Source organism: Balaenoptera acutorostrata, chromosome 19 (assembly GCF_949987535.1).
Source record: "Balaenoptera acutorostrata chromosome 19, mBalAcu1.1, whole genome shotgun sequence".
NCBI lineage: Eukaryota > Metazoa > Chordata > Mammalia > Artiodactyla > Balaenopteridae > Balaenoptera > Balaenoptera acutorostrata.
In genome coordinates, this window is record NC_080082.1 from 27,886,860 (window position 1) to 27,903,939 (window position 17,080).

The window sequence follows — 17,080 nt, forward strand, 5'->3', positions numbered from 1 at the left end:
TTCAGGCTCTCGAAAGAGCTCTCTGAGGAAACCCTGTCCAGAATACCTTCAATTGTATGTTTGAAGGGGGTAATAAATGTGACAGGGCTAATTTTATTGTTAAATAATACAGTGGACATACCAAAGAGCACTAGATATAATAACCAACCCTAATCCCACCACTCTAGGTGGTAGTTTTATTTTTCTGCCTTCTCTTCCATACCTTGTTTGTGGGCCCATGCTTTTGAGTGGTTTTAGTTGAAGGAGTGATTGGATCATATCTCATTTGAGACCACATCTTATTTATTGAGCCCTTTTCCGTATTGCCAGTCTGTCTCCTTAACACTCATCGTGATGCTGTGTTGACATCGTCCAGCTCCATGTGCCAGGATAGACATAACAATCCTCTCTTGTTGAATATTGTCCACAGTGGTGCTACAAATATCTCTTTGGTCTTCTGCCCTCTGTCCTTGGGCTCCTTTCTTGAGAGTGGGTTTCCTGGTCAGGGTTGCATGCATTTTTGTGCCTCTCGAGATAAGTTAGTTGCTGCATGGTTAGAGTTGGTTTTGGACAACCTGAGCCAGGTAACTGAGAGAGGGCCTGCCTAGAGCTGTAGGCAGTCTGTGAAGTGCAGTACAGTCCTTTGTGAATGGTTAATTAAGCTAAAGGGGAGCTTCCAGTGCATCTCCTTTGCTGGCTAGATTGAGGGATGGTTCTTTTTTCTTGATTAATTCTTGCTTTTATCCATGAACCCTTGAGTAATTTCTCAGCTGAGGTCAGAAGACTGCCAAAACAGAGATGGTTGGATGTAGCAAACAGAAGGCTCTCAGATTTTGATGTGGAGAAAAGAGTCATAATCTCACCCAGCCTTGGAACACAGCTCACAGACACATCAGTCCTCACGTTTAATTCACTGAATCATGCACAGAGTACAGAGAACAGAAGACAGGGCACCACCATAATTGTAGACATCTGGTCTACCTCCATCTGTTCCCTTTATAAGGGTAGGGAAACTGTACAGGCTGGGTTAGAGGTGGATATTTGGGAGGAGGGAGGGGACTAAGATCACGTGAGACAAGAATCAAAGCCTCCTGCCTTTTGCTTATGAGCTGGGTCTGTGAGGCTCCTCTTATTATCGTTCATTCATTCATTTGCAAACATTTACTGAACATCTTTATGTGCCAGGCTCTGCTCTAGGTGCTGTGGACGCATCAGGGAGAAGCCTGAGAGGGGCCTGCCCTCATGGAGCTGACATTCTAGTGGGGCCGAGATAGACAATGAACAAGTAATCACACAAGATTTTTCCAGAGAGTGCTAAGGAGAATGTGACTGTGAGAAACTGGGAAGCCTCCGCCTGAGCTTGGCGCCAAGAAGGAATTCTGATGCCTGACGTGAGAGGCCAGTGCGGCTGCCTGTGGTCCGGGATGGAATGAGCACTGGGGGCAACTGATGGGAGCAGAAAAGCCACCAAAACAGAGGGGCACACGGGCAAGGCCCTTCTCACAGTGCAAGGCTGTGGTTTGGAGTGAATCCCAAACAACCCCTGTCTACTAGGATTATGAAAATTCTGCAAGCTACGGTATGTGAGGCGCTCAGCACAGGACCAGGCACCGGGCGGTGCTGGAGGAGCATAGCTGCTGATTTAGTTCCATACTCTGGATTCTCTCCAGGCCCGGAGAGGGCACTGAGCTGGGAGCAGGAGGCCTGAGTTTAACTCCCAGTTGTGAGATTTTTGCCCCAGTCTTCTTGTTTGCAGGCATCCTCTTAATTAGAGTGTAAAAGAGGTGAACCCATGAGTTTTGCCATTCTAGGCGAGTTGGCAGAAGGTAATAGGGTGGTTTCAGAGCCTTCTGGAATAAAGCAAATGCTGCACATCCCTCTGACTGTATCCTTTTACAAGCCCTAATGGAGGAATCCTGAGTCACGGTGGTTGAGTATGGGAAGAGTACCAAGTGGATTCAAATCTAGACACCAGCAGCTGAGACACCAGTGATTCCAAACGCAGCACTCTGTGGCAGACTTGAACTGAATGATGGGGACCTGGGCATAATTTAGTCTTCATTCTTCAGACAGGGAAGCGGGAACTCCAGGAGGGGATGGGCTTTCCCCAGGTCACACCATGAGCTGGAAAACAGACTTCATGGCCCATGGGTGTCAACTTTTCCAGCCAGAGGCACATCTGCAAAGGGAGAGAAGCTGAGCTTCCAGGAGCGTTAATAAGATGGAATGTGAGCCCTCACACCTTCTCAGTAGCTGGAAGGGTGGTGTGATGGAGAAGGGGATGGGGTGGACTGGGGAGGGCAGTGCCCTCAGACTGGGAGGTGGAAGGGAGAAGGATGTTTAAACTGAGACCCGACTGAGTGATAAGCACCTCATTGAATTGGATAGATTTAGTCCCATTTTATAGAGGAGGAAAACTGAGGCAGCTCAGAGGGTTTGAGTAACTTGCCAAGGTCACACACTGGGAAGAAGCAGGGCTGGGGTGCAAATTCGGGTTTGCCCGATCCCAAGTCAGTGCTGTTACTTTTATGCTAGGCCATTGAATGGATGCAGAGACTGAGATCCAGAGGTTGGATGTGTCCCCTCTTCTCCTTTTTTGTTTCCCTGCAGGCAAGGGAGGACCCTTTGGCAGCACCATCCCCTGTCCCCACCTGCCCCCCAGGATTCGCTCTGGGTGATCTGCAAGGCTCAAAGTTGGTTCACCCCCTTGCGGCCCCTGCCTCCCTGAAGGCCCCTCCCTTCCATGTCTGTGCTCTTGCAGGAAGAGGCTGTGCTCCCAAGATGATGAGGCTGAAGAGCTCAAGATGCTGTCACCGGCCGTATCCCCTGTGGTCGCTTGGTCGGACCCCACCAGCCTGCAGGGCACTGAGTAAGTGGGGGCCGCCTCTGGGGTCTCAGGGAATCAGAAGTCTGGGTGGGGATAGGCAAGCAAAGGGAGGTGAGTTGGGGGGAGAATGGATGTATTTAGAATCTTCCACCCCAAGGCAGACTGTGCCAGTGGCTTCCCGGCAGTAAGAGAGGGCCGGGTCTCCTGCCCAGCCTGCTTCTGACCAGCCCAGAAATTCTGAAAAATCTGGTCTGCAGAATGGGCTCAAGCTCTGGGCCCAGCTGTGCCCAGAACCACAGAGAGTGGGCCCTGGGGAATCCACATCTTTATAAGCTCCCCAGGTGATTCTGATGCAACTGGTCTGTGGAACAATGTTTAGAGGCCACTACAAGGGCATCGGGACCTGTGTCTCTGACATCGAAGTGTCACAAGGGCTGGGCCAGTGGGAGGTGTTTTCCTGAAGGGTCTACGTAGGCTGGTGACAGTGAATACCCCAGCCCTGGGCTCTGGCCTGGGATCCTCACCTCCTCTCCAGCCACAGCTTCTGGAGTGACCTTAGGAGACAATATACTTTCCTTCCAGTCTTTTTTTCTGTCCATAATTTTATGGAGTTTATGCTTAACAGTATTTTGGAAAGTTCAGAAAAGCAACAGAAGCAGGAAAAACCCAAACCTCACGTATTGTCCGGTGATCCATTTTAGCATACAGTGGAGTCACGTCTCATGCAGTAGGGTAGGGGTAGGGGTAGGGTTTAATATCAGAAAGTAAGCCAGAAATCAGGTATAATAATAAAAATTACCTTTGAAAACTCTTAAGGTGGTCAGCACGGAACCCCATGTATTACTTCAGTAGGTTAAGATGCTATAACAAATAGACCTCAGTGATTCAGTGGCTTAAGGAACAAGACGTCTCATATGTCATAGTTGTGTCACCAGTGATGTGTTTCAGGTCAGTGGAAGGCTCTGCTCCCTGCAGTCATTTAGGGCCCCAGCCAACGGTGGCTCTGCCACCTTTGTGTGGCTTTCAAGATCCTGCTGGTCACCACTGGAAAGGGAGAGTGCCAGGCCGCTCTTCCACGGGGAGGCCCGGAATTGCACTAGCATGTCCACCCGTGAGAGCTCGCACGGCCACACCTGGGCAACGTAGTCCCTGGCTGCGTGGTGACTACTCCCTGCAGGAGGGAGTGGGTGTGGGTGAGCAGCTCGTGTCTCCTCCGCCCCCCAGTGCCATCTCTCATTATGACCCCCTCGCTGCTTTTCTCCAGCTAGCTCCCTCAGCTGAGCACAAGAAGAGTAGCTGGCTTGAGTTTCAGTGCCTCAATGTATGAAAAAAACCAGTAGATCTGTAAACATTAGTGTTACCCTCAGCTCAGCAAGAGGATCACAGGCCACTCAGAGGAGAACATAGAACACAGGCTGGGGCTTCCCTGGTGGCTCAGTGGTTAAGAATCCGCCTGCCAGTGCAGGGGATACGGGTTCAAGCCCTGGTCCGGGAAGATCCCACATGCCGCGGAGCAACAAAGCTCGTGCGCCACAACTACTGAGCCTGCGCTCTAGAGCCTGCAAGCCACAACTACTGAAGCCCGTGTGCCTAGAGCCCGTGCTCCACAACAAGAGAAGCCACCACAATGAGAAGACTGCGCACCACAAGGAAGAGTAGCCGCCGCTCGCCGCAACTAGAGAAAGCACGCACGCAGCAAGGAAGACCCAACGCAGCCAAAAATAAATTAAAAAAAAAAAAAAAGAACATAGGCTGGTTCACACGGCCGCCCGTCTCAACTCACCCGGGGCTCTTGACCCACACTGAGTGGAAGACTCTCATTCATTCTCTCTGTCTGTCTGTGTCTGTCTCTCCCTTGCTGCAAGTTCATGCAGTTTAAATTCCTATAAATTAAAAGAATATGTAATGTATCTGCACTGTTTTTAATATTTATTTATTTATTTATTTTGGCTGCGCTGTGCAGCTTCTAGGATCTTAGTTCCCCAACCAGGGATCGAACCTGGGCCCTCGGCAGTGAGAGCGCAGAATCCTAACCGCCAGACCGCCAGGGAATTCCCTGCACTGTTTTTTCCATCATCTATTTCCTAAGCCTAAAAAAGTAGCCCCTGTCCCCTCTCTGATCTGTCCTGTATCTCATGTGAACCCCAAGCTGAGACTAACAGCCCTGAACCGAGTTCCAGAGTTTCCCCCTAAATCACAAGTAGAATCCAAGTTTTTTTGGAATTGCCCATCTGAATCAGAGCATTCGTGGTACATTTTCTGAAAGCTGGGCTCCCGGGTGTTACTCCCCGACTGAATTTCCTCCCAGGAGATACCAAGGTGGGTTTGATGTTTTGATGTCAGAAGGAGACTGGGGCAGGATTTACCCCCTGAGGCCAGGTGGGATACAGATTCAGCTCTTGCCCGGGGGCTCAGGGGTCCCTCCCCACACAGCCCGCTCAGCTCTGGGTGGTGTTCCCTCAGTGACCAGGACCGCGCAGCCTCCACAGCCAGCCAGACCAGCACCCTCATCAACGACCGGCTCCAGGAGCTGGTGAAGCTTTTCAAGGAGCGGACGGAGAAGGTGAAGGAGAAGCTCATCGACCCTGATGTCACCTCTGATGAAGAGAGCCCCAAGCCCTGTGAGTCCAGAGCTGGGGCTGGGCCACCTGACCAGGGGTGGGGTGGGGCCCCTTAAGGCCCCTGTCAATTCTTGGGGAGGGTGAACCCAAGGAAACGGTTGGGGTGCTTGAGAGAAGCCCAGATCTCCATTCTCTGGAATTTGAGGTCCTTTATGTACAGGTTTAGCTACATGTCCAGGGGAGGAAAGAATGTCAAAGTTCTGACCAGTGATCCAGTTGTACTTGGCTCTCCCTCCCACAGGGCAAGTTGCCTTGTTGACCCTCTGCCCCTTTCCCACTGGAGGGCAGGTGGTCCACCCTGGGATGTATCTCATGGTCTTGCACTTAGATGGTGTCCATAACCCACTCTGGAACTACACAGTCTTATTTTTCAGAGGCCTCCATTGCAATATTCTTATGGGGTCACCTGAAAGTTTCCTGCTTTCAAAGTGCCAGGAGGAGATAAGAACCATGCTCTCTCGCCAGGCAGGTTTTCTAGGTCTTTTCAAGAGGAGGGTTGTGCCTTAGAACTCATGGTGCCAACAGCGGACCTAGCAGAGCCTGACTTCACACTCCTAAAGCTGGAAACATAGCCATATTAAACCTGTAAGAGCCAATCTCTAGGTCACCAACAACATCACCATAGATGCACAGGAAAACTGTGATCCCATTTGGTGTCTTGTTTTAGAGGTGAGACAGCTGAGATTTCTGCTCTGAAAAACCTAGAACAACGTTTTCCTGATTTCTGGCCCTGGGTGGTGGAAGTTCTGGGTACCAATGCCCCTAGCCCTCCAGAGAAACCAAGGGGTCCAAGCACAGACACACACTCAACCGAAACATCCAACTTGCCCAGAAACACCTCGTTTTAGGCAGTTCCTGAGAAGCAGTCCCAGACTGGTAGCTGTAAGAGCTTCAGAGCAGGTGCCCAGGTTGCTATTAAAGAGGATCTGTGTGGTTTGCTGCAGGAGAGCACACAGAGCTTGTAGCAGGTTGTGGGATGGTGCCAGGGTCCCCTCAGCTTCAGTTCCAGAGTCTGCAGTTGGGAGCCTTCTCTCTTTTTTTAAAAAATAATTAATTAGTTAATTAATTAATGTTTGGTTGCGTTGGGTCTTTGTTGCTGCGTGCGGGCTTTCTCTAGTTGTGGCAAGCGGGGGCTACCCTCCGTTGCGGTGCGCAGGCTTCTCACTACGGTGACCTCTCTTGTTGTGGAGCACGGGCTCCAGGTGCATGGGTTTCAGTAGTTGTGGCGCATGGGCTTCAGTAGTTGTGGTGCGCGGGCTTCAGTAGTTGTGGTGCACAGGCTTAGTTGCTCCGAGGTGTGTGGGATCTTCCTGGATCAGGGCTCGAACCTGTGTCCCCTGCACTGGCAGGTGGATTCTTAACCACTGCGCCACCAGAGAAGTCCTGCGAGCCTTCTCTTTACATCCTCTACCTGAGCCTCAGGGCTGGTTCAGAGGGTCACAGTGTCATCCCATAGCCCCAGCCAAGAAAGCCCCAGAGCCAGCCCTGGATGTGAAGCCAGCTGAAGCGGGGCAGGTGGAGGAGGAACACTACTGTGAAATGCTCTGCTGCAAGTTCAAACGCCGCCCCTGGAAGAAGTACCAGTTTCCCCAGAGCATCGACCCGCTGACCAGTGAGTCCTGGGAAGGCGGTGGGTGTTGCCACATGTCACATGAGAGGGCAGGAGAATGGGAGGGGGGGGGCAGTGCAAGGGTGGGCCCCAAACTAACAAAGTCCCTGAACTAGGAACATAAGATCATACCCATCTTAACAGACAAGCAAACTAAGGTACAGAGAAGTTAACTGGCCTAAAGACACAACTAGTCAGTGGCAGACTCAGGACTCCTGACTCCTGGCCAAGTCTTTTTTCTACTCTTCTTTTCCTGGCTCCTTCCCAGAGCTGCTGCTCTGAGCAGAAAAGGGGAAAAGTTCTTCCAACATCTAAAGTGAAGTCCCTCTCACTAGCCTTTTAGCCCATTTTGTATTCTTCAGGAGTAACAACGCTTCATATGTGCACAGCACTTTACAGTTTACAAAGGATCTCCCTGCCTCTTTTATCTGACTTCTCCTTATGACTTCTCTGAGGAGGACAGAACAGGTGCCAGAGAGGGACTTTCCTAAGGACACACAAGAAGTCAATTGGGGGGCAGGACTTCAACCCTGGTGTCCACTGGTCCTTTAAAATGCCCAGGTGGGGGGAATTCCCTGGTGGTCCAGTGGTTAGGACTCTGTGCTTCTACCACAGGGGGCATGGGTTTGATCCCTGGTCGGGGAACTAAGATCCAGCAAGCTGCCCAGCGTGGCCAAAAAAATTAAAAACAAAAATAAATAAATAAATAAATAAATGATAAAATGCCCAGGTGACCTACAGTATCCATCCATCCATGCACTTGTCCTTCTGTCCATCTTCTGTGCATTATTTACTATTGTGTATTTACAAAGGCAGGAAATACATTTTTGGAAAAATTTCAGCAAGAATGAGAGCAAAAGTGTTTCCTGGTTAGCTGTCTATTAACTAATAGTGACTCCATATCCCATATCCGCTACTCAGAGTACTCAATTTGTTAGGGCCTTGCTCTGGTTTATTTTTATATCAAAGATAGTTTTACATGCCCCGCCCCCAGATTACGGAAGGGCCGCATATAGTGCTTGTAGGAAAGTGCAGACAGACAAGTGGGAAGAAGAAAGCCCCACCCTCATCCCATGGCGAGGAGCCCTTCTCTGGCTGACGTTCTAGCATATTCCTGCCCCTCCCACCCCCGCAGGCCTGATGTACATCCTGTGGCTGTTCTTCGTGGTGCTGGCCTGGAACTGGAACTGCTGGCTGATTCCCGTGCGCTGGGCCTTCCCCTACCAGATGCCGGACAACATCCACCTCTGGCTGCTGATGGATTACCTGTGTGACCTCATCTACCTCCTGGACATCACCGTGTTCCAGCTGCGTCTGCAGTTTGTCAGAGGCGGGGACATCATTGTGAGTCACAGACAGGTGGGGGGTGATGGCTGGGAGCAGACCCTGCAGCCAGAGCATTCGTGGGGCTGACCCCTGCTGCTGGGATGGACCAGAAGCTAAATGAACAAGGAAATCTCAGGACGTCCACCCATGCTTATTCAACAGCACCATTGCTTGTTTCACACATCTTTGGTACATTCAAATTACACACATCAAGTCTCGCTCAGGGTCCAGAGTGAAATGGTTCCTGAAATGGTTCCTGGACCACCTGATGGAATGAGAGATGAAGAAGTGGCCTAGAGAATGGCCTTTAGAACAGGCAGACCTGGTTCAAATCTCGGCTCAACCAGGACAACTGTACCACCTCTTGGAGCCTCAGTTTCCTCATCTGTAAAATGGGGATAGTAATCGCTCCCACCTCATACCATTGCTGTGAGGATCTATGGAGGTGATGTATGCAGAATGCTCAGCACAGATATCTGCTGACAATCAACATTTCCTGCAACAATACTCAGACCAGTTTGGGACCCTGTGCTCTGGTGCACTTATTAGGGAGAAAACCTAAGTCCTGATTGTGACTTGGCAGAGTTCCCATCTCCCTGTGCATGTCACTTTTCAAAATCCCATGCTGGCAGAGCCTGCTCCACTGTGTGCAGGCAAGTTGAGTTTGAGCCTCTAAAACAATTCAGAGGAAAAAGAATTCCCTGAGCAACCTCTTTCCTGGTCTGATCAGAGCAGTGGCCAGCTCCTCAGTGAATAAGGTTGCAAATGGTCCAGGTAAGAGAGAATAAGCTCAATGTCCCTGCTTTCCATCCAAGAAGTCGGAATTGAGCTGAGTGACCTTGGACAGCCTCCCCCCTCACCGACTATGCCACCCCCGGGAACTCGACCCCCCTATCTGCAGACTGTGAGGCTTTCATCAAAGCTCTGCTGGTCCATTCTGCTACACATCCATGGGGCTGTTACTTCAATAGGAAGGTGGAGGTTGTTCGGGGATTTCCATTGCTGCTCCCATGGGGTCAGGGATTAAGCTCTCAGACCATTTCACAGTCAGTATTCCATTTTATTCCAGACAGACAAAAAGGAGATGCGCAACAATTATCTGAAATCTCAGCGCTTTAAGGTGTGTGCCAGGGATCTTGGGAGGTGGTCTCTGGGGTCCCTGGGTGCTTTGGGGCCAATGTGACGTGGTTCCCGCCAGGACCAGCACGGGCTGGAGCTCGTTGGTAGGATGCCTCCTGCCCTAATTGTAGCCCCTCCAGGGGCATTCTGACCTCACCTTTCCATTGAAGGTGGAGACCCCTGCCACTCACCCTATCCCACAACCCTGGGAGTTATATACTGTTTTATGCACTGTGGTGTCCTGCTGGGATTTCAGATGGACATGCTCTGCCTCTTGCCCTTGGACTTTCTCTACTTGAAATTCGGTGTGAATCCCCTCCTGCGCTTGCCCCGCTGTTTGAAGGTAAGACCATCCAAGGCCTTCAGCTCCTTCGTGCTCTGCACCTGCAGTGGCATCTTAATGTCTGGCCTGAGCAGCACTGGGGAGCAGGAGGCATCTGGGAAGGGTGGCCCCGAGGGGAGATGGGAAATTCCTTACAATTGTTAGTGCTTCTTAGTTGTGCTGTGTGTTAGATATTGTTCTGGAGGCTTTACAAGTGCCTACTCCTCAACAGCATGAGATGAGTGTTGTTAGTACCAGAATTTCACAAATGAGATGCCTGAGGCACAGAGAGGTTAAGTAACTTGCCCAAGGCCACACAGGTAGGAAGGAGTAGAGTCTGGATTTGAACCCAGGCAGCTTGTTTCCACTGTCTATGCTTTCAGTTACTATAGAGATTCAACAGAGAGACTTCTGCTTTATGATGGTCTTCATCTAAAAGATGGAGAAACAGAGGCTTGGAAAGCTTGGGTGACTTGCCCAAGGTCACAGGAGCCAGGAAGTACCCACGATGGATTTGAACATGCAGCCTGACACCTGTTTCATCATTAGTTGTTGTCATTACAGTGTCACTACAACCATTCCTCCTGTCACCGGGGCAGAGCCAATGTCTCAGTGAGGGTGACACAGTGTAGAGTGGAGACCTGGCAACATCCTTTAATGTGACCAGAGTGGACAGCTAGTCAGAGCACTCAGGATCCCACAAATGGATTTTTCTGGCAGACCAAGCAAATTCATCTTTCTCCTTACATAATACCTGATGCTTCTTCCCCAAAATGGTAATGAGGGAATTTACAAAAGAGGCAAACGCAATAACCTTAATAACTTGGAGAAATAGGGCAGAGAAAAGCTGGAAGAATGCAAGTACCTCGATGAAAAGCAAACATATCTGGAATTGAGCATGAAAGCTGCTTCTGAGCTTCCTGGCTGCCCAGAGGAAGAGGGAAACTGGAAGTGGCACCAGTTTTATTTGACACATGCCAGCCTTCCAGGGGCGGCAGAGGTTGCTTTAGAGCCATACATCAGAGTGAGGAGGGTTAGATCCACAGCCCAAGTTTTACCCCAAATACAGAGGCTGGATCCATATCTTGGTCCACATGGTAGTAGTGAACGTAACTCAAGCGCCTAACATCTAGCAGGACTCAGAGGATGCAACTCTTTGGGTCCACGGTGAGGATCCAAGTCCGTGGTCCTTCATCCAATGCAAACTCCAGATGGGAATTAGAATGAACACCTGGGTGATAGCTAGCGTGGCCCACAGGGAATCTTCATCAATGTTATTTTCAAAGGTCAAACAACATGTGTGCAGAGATCTAGAGGCAAGTGTAACATTGTGGAAAGAGCTTGCAGTTTTGAGTGTGATCTGGCTTCGAACCCTGGCTCTGTCACTTACCAGCTGTGTGTTTTGGGCAAGTTCCTGAACTCCCCTGAGTGCCAGTTTCCTCTCTGTAAAAGGAGAAGGATAATATATGTAAATAAGTGCTAAGGTAAAGTGTATAAAGTGCGGTCGTACAAGGGGCTCAGTAATGGGCAGTTATCTTACACTTTATTATTATAAATAAGCCTTTCGAGGAGATCAGCGAGCGGCTGTTTCTTTATATAATTGTTGTCTTTATAAGTAAACCTTGAAAACAGGGTCCTTAACCTGGGATGCATGTACCTTAAAAGTTTCATGATAGGATTTGGAAGGTCTAGGAGTCCCCTGAAGTTATACACAAACTGTGACAACATGATTATATGTAATTTCCAAGGAAGAGGGGCCTCAAAGGGCTAAGGACCACTGATTTTGAATGTTCACTCTCCAACCCCCCCCCCCCACCGGGGGTCTGCAGAAAGAACCCTCAGTCTTGGCAGCTGTGGGGAATGGTCTGGGAGGTGAGGGCAGTGGGCCGCCCCTGATGCCTTGCTCTTTCTCCCAGTACGTGGCCTTCTTCGAGTTTAACGACCGCCTGGAATCCATCCTCAGCAAAGCCTACATTTACAGGTGAGACCCCTATACACACACACACACACACACACACACACACACGCACGCACACACATGCACGCACACACATGCCCCAGGACATTTGCAGCAAGAACGGAGCAAGGCATTCTCTACCCCCATCACTTCCCCTTTCGGCTCCCCTGGCCCCCAGGCCCCCTCGCCACTGCCACTCACCGGAAGCCAGGCCTCTTCCTGGCCCTTCTGCGAAGGGATGTTTGTTTTTTAGAGAACCAGGAATGTCCCGTTTCCCCCAATTGTGAGGAGGGCTCACGTAGGTTGACATGCACAGCTCCCCTGCATTTCCAGGGAGCTGGGCCTCAATTTAGTCTCAGCTCAGGAAACTGACCCCCCTAACCGCTCAAACACGGGGGTAGTGGCTGTATGGACACAGTGGGCCATCTTCAGATGTCCAAGCTTGGGACCCAGGACCCGCCAGGCCACTCTCGGGGACAGGGCTCCTCTCCCCATCTCTCATGGGGCAGCGCTTCTCTGTATGCATCTGTCCCTTCTTTGCCCCCCGCCCCGATGCATCCCCCACTCAGCTCCTCCACTTCCCTGGAATTGTCTGCACATGTAGCTCTGTGCCTATTCCAGCCCCCGGTCTTGAGAACTTTCTGTTCAAGTATCACCATTCGTAACCAGCACAGTCTCAATAGAGCAGCCAGTTGGCCCAGTCCAGCCACTGGTTCCCATCGGTCAAGTGTCCATCGCACCAGACAGCTGGGCAGGGCCGTGCAGCTCCGACAGGGAGGTCTCTGAGGTGGGCTCTGGGAAAGGTGAAGACTAGCTTGTTCCCTGCAGTTCTGACCCCTGGGGTGATATGTCATTGCCACCCTTTCTGCTACTGTGTTCATGCCTTTCCTTCTTTTGCAGGGTTATCAGGACCACAGCCTACCTGCTCTACACTTTACATGTGAACTCATGTCTGTATTACTGGGCTTCAGCCCATGAAGGCCTTGGCTCCACTCACTGGGTTTACGATGGCGTGGGAAACAGGTGAGCCGCAGTCTTCCTCCTGTGTCTTAATAATTCACGGTACCAAGACTTCCAGAAAGGAGTCCCACTGCCACCATGTTGCCGAGGCCACCTTGCTCCCAAAGAATCATTGTCATGATAAGGTTCAAGGGCCAAGTCTCCACGTCCTCACTAATCTAACATTTTCTGAGCACCTGCCACGTGCCAGGCAAAAGGGGGCAGACATGAACAAGACCTGCTAGAAAGATCCTTTCAGCATCCCGAAGTCTACTGAGTTGGCCAATTCACAGCGCGTGCGTGTCCACTCCTCCACCCTGTGGGCACGGCTGTGCAGGAAGAAGGCCAGGGAATACAGCTTAACATGCTCCCTGGGCATTGCTAGCTGTGGAGGAGCTGGTGAACAAGGAGAAATCTACTTGCCAGTCCAGAGAGCTGCCACACATAGAGGTCCATGCTCAAATGTTGATGATGGCGACACTGATAGTAATAATAATAATAGCAAGCATTGGAGAAGACTTATACAGACCAGCCCTGTTCTAAGCACTTCACATAGTATCTCACTTAATCCTCCCAACAATCACACAAGGCAGGAACCATCAGCATCCCCATTTTACAGATGAGGTAACAGACGTGAAGTGACTTCCCCAGGTCACACAGAGAGCGGGGATTTGAACCCAGACAGCATGACGACAGAGTCTTAACTGTGGTACCATCTGCCCGGTGCCCTGGGTGGGGGGAGGGGGGCGTGGGACGGTCAATTCTGAAAGGTTAAGTTTGAGCTTGGCCTGGGTAGGTGGAGGGAAGGGGCAGAGAATCCCGGGGGGAGGGAACAGCAGGAAGAAAGGTGTGGCGTTGCGAAATAGTGGAGTCAAGGAGCCAGCGGTCCTCTGTCGCTGGAGGGGGCAGGGTGTGTGGAAGGATCCAGAGAGGGAGGCGGGGCCGGGTTGCCGAGCAGCCTCCCACCTGAGCCAATCCCGAAGCCACTGGCTGCCTGGGGCTGCCGAGTTCAGTACTTTAAGTGCAAGGGCCACTGAGATACGCTGCAGCTGTAGAGAACACACAGGTTTTAGATGAGTCTCTTATTACTAATTTTTAAAATATTGGTTACATATGCATATGATATTAATTTTGATATTTTGGGTTAACTGAAATACATTATTGAAATTAATTTTTTTACTTTTCAAAAATGTGGTTGCTCAAAATTTTAAATTACATATGTGGATCACATCATATTTTTATTGGATAGAGCTGCCCTAGGCAAAACCAGCAAAAGCCTCTTTTTTACTGTTCATATACATATATATATTCTGATTATAAAAGAAAGATCAGGAACATACTCCATTTCTTTGAGTCTAAGATGCAGTTAATTATGATACATTATTGAGTCAATATAGCTTTTTGGGAAAAAAAGGAAATATTACACTAAACGTATACATGGATTATAAGATAATCCTTATTTTAGAAATGTGAAAATGTGAAAAGAATTGTCACCAACAAGGAAATAGAATAACATAATATTGTGAATATTTTCCCATCAGTAAATTTTTTAAAACCATGATACCAATGCCCCACCACACAGAGATACCACCATTTATTTAGCCATTTCCTTGTCATTGGCTACTTAAGTTGTCTCGAGTTTTTTCATGATGACATGTGATGCTGCAGAGAGCGTCTGTGTTTAGGAATCTTTGTCTTCTGGTCTGACAGTTTCCTCATAATAAATTCCTACAGAGGGATGGCAGGGCCAAGGGTATGAACATTTTATGAAGTGTTTAAAAAAATTATTGTTATTTTTATTAATAGACTATTTTTTTAGAGCAGTTTTAGGTTCACAGAAAAGTGGATTGGAAAGTACAGAGAGTTCCCGTATACCACCTCATTTCTGAGGCTTGGTTGGTTATTGAAAGCTGCATTTACACTCTCACCACTTGCCTTTCAAAGCGTTTTAAGCAGGAGAATGACAGAACCCAGGGGGACCCCAGAAAGATGATTTTCCCAATGGTGGCTGATGGGAGGATGGATGGGGAGGACAGGCAGGAAGCAGACAGATGAACTGGTTAGGGGTTAGGGACCTGTCCGTGAGGGCAAAAAAAAAAAAGGTCAAGAGAGGGTTTGTGTGATAACGAGGATGGAGGGCAGTGTGGGAAGGAGACAGAAGCACTTAGGGTCAAGTCAGGGATGAGCCTGGAGATTCAGAGCACAGGCTTTAGCAACAGGAATCCGGAGGTCACTCCTGGCGCTGCCACCTGCTAGCAGTGGGCAGGTCACTTCATTTCCCTGAGCCTCAGTTTCCTGATCTGCCCAAAGGGGCTGATAATAGGAGCCCCACACCTTGAAGAGGTAACTGTGAGGATTAGGTGCATCTGAGTCACTGGTCCCGTGCCAGGCCGTAGCCGGCACTCGGTCAGCTGTGGTGACAAAGAGGCGGAGGAAGAGTTCAGGCCCAGGGGGTCAGTGAGTCCCCTCAGGCAGGCCCTGCCTTGCCCTGGGCTGTGCCCACTAGTGACACAAAATGCTCTCAGTCCAGCTGTCAACACTTTCACCTCCTCCACGTGCTTGTTTCCAGTTGGCACTAGAACAGGCCACTTGTGTCCAAAGTGGCTTCTCTGTAGAGTGATTGTAGGTCCAGAAAGTCCCTTCTCAGTACAGATGCCCCAACCTTGGCCCCAGTGGCCACAGCTGTCGCCCTCTGCGACGGGCCTGTGGCCTGAGGGGAGCTCACCTAGAGAGTCACAGGGTCCAGGGCAACCAGGCAGGCGGGTGGGGGGGAATCCTACCATCTGCTGTGGGGTGGAGTGGGTTGGGGATGGGGTCAGGGCCCAGCACGCCTACATCACCACTGGCCCCGCTCCCTCTTCCCCGCGGCTGAACCCACCCACAGCCCTGCTCCTGAGCCCATGACTAGACCATTCATTCACTCATTCATTCATTCATTCATCCCCTCACAAGGGGGCAGAGAGAGGACTCGAAGACATTCTGTGCAAAGGGAAGAACAGAAGCTATTCATTAAATCTTGCTCTGTGGCCTTGGGTAAGGCCCTTACCCTTTCTGAGACTCAATTTTCTCATCTATAAAATGGGGGTAGGATTACACTCAGATTTCTCGTGAGGAATAAATAAACTAAAGTATGTAACATGTCCAGCCTGTGCCTGGACAGGAGTCAGTGACCTCACTTCCTGGCTATGGCCATTCTTATGGGGAAGCCGGCACACCAGGAAAGGGTTCCTAACCTGGGGTCCAGAGATTTAAGGGGGTCACAACCACCCCTTGAAATTGGAACTAAATTTTGGGAGCATGCTGGCTTTTCTAAGGAGAAGCTTCCTAATAACTTTTGTTAGCTTTTCAAAGGGGTTTGTGTCCTAACAGGCTAAGAACCCACGTCCTGGAGCTGGGCCTGGCACCCATCACGGGTAAGCCTGGGAGGAATGGCTGGCAGGGCAGGGGAGGACAGGGCCAACCATCCTGGACTTCCCTCTGCAGGGCCCTGGGGAGTTCTCGCTGCTCCGCAGTGGAGGGGCACACTTTTCTGGCAGCATTACCCTTTTCCAAATGGAATCCTGTAGGGAACCCCAGGATATGCAAAAGCACAAGTAGTGAAGGAGAATTCCTCTAGAAATCCAATATCATCCATAATAATAACTTTCAAAATAGTGACCATTTCTTGAGTACCTGCTATAGGCCAGGGAGCTTAAGGACCTAAGTTCCTATATATTAATATTTGGTTTCTTCATCCTGCTCTGCTTTGGCCTGGTCTGGGGCAGCATGCAGGGGTCCCCACAGACCCAGTGGCATGGAAGAATTGGGAAGCCCCTAAGATATGCCATCCATGCCAGTGGCTGACCTCTCCAGCCAGTAAGGGTTTAGGGGAAAGCAGGAGCTGTGTGGATATCACTCATCTTCTATTGGTGGCCCAGTGGCACCCAGAGCCCAGGCAGTGCCCAGGCAGCGCCCAGCTCAGTCCTCCTAAAGGCTGCTTAGCACGCCCTCTGGTGGCCAGGACTGGTATGATGGGGATTGACAGGGCAGGCCTGTCTCATGATTCTGAGATTTTTCTTGCACCAGGTGGTAATGAGGGGGTCAGGAGGCCCAGAGCCCTGCCCCAGGCCTCGCAGCTATTCAGAGGTAGAGCCCCCCACTGCCCCAACTCCCCAGCAACCTCTGCTTCCCCACCGCCCAGTGCTCATTGCACGTTGACTTGCCTGTCCCCACTAGACAGTGAACTTCTTGAGAACATAGGTGAGTCTATTGTTCCCCACTGCCGGCACCAGTGACAGTGAAGGCTCTGATAGCTGACATTTACTGAGAGCCCACCATGTGC

General features: G+C 50.4%; 1 protein-coding gene across 1 annotated transcript in view; it reads left to right on the forward strand.

The window, feature by feature from the left end:
- CNGB1 (cyclic nucleotide gated channel subunit beta 1) overlaps window positions 1–17,080 on the forward strand; it is a gene marked incomplete at its 3' end in the record, with an annotated part of 70,351 nt that overhangs the window by 35,634 nt on the left and 17,637 nt on the right. Inside the window, exons 21-28 of the mRNA XM_057534377.1 lie at window positions 2,741–2,848; window positions 5,270–5,427; window positions 6,884–7,039; window positions 8,172–8,380; window positions 9,432–9,482; window positions 9,738–9,824; window positions 11,720–11,784; window positions 12,661–12,783. Of these exons, the coding sequence (XP_057390360.1) occupies window positions 2,741–2,848; window positions 5,270–5,427; window positions 6,884–7,039; window positions 8,172–8,380; window positions 9,432–9,482; window positions 9,738–9,824; window positions 11,720–11,784; window positions 12,661–12,783 (957 nt within the window). The remainder of the gene's footprint in view (window positions 1–2,740; window positions 2,849–5,269; window positions 5,428–6,883; window positions 7,040–8,171; window positions 8,381–9,431; window positions 9,483–9,737; window positions 9,825–11,719; window positions 11,785–12,660; window positions 12,784–17,080) is intronic.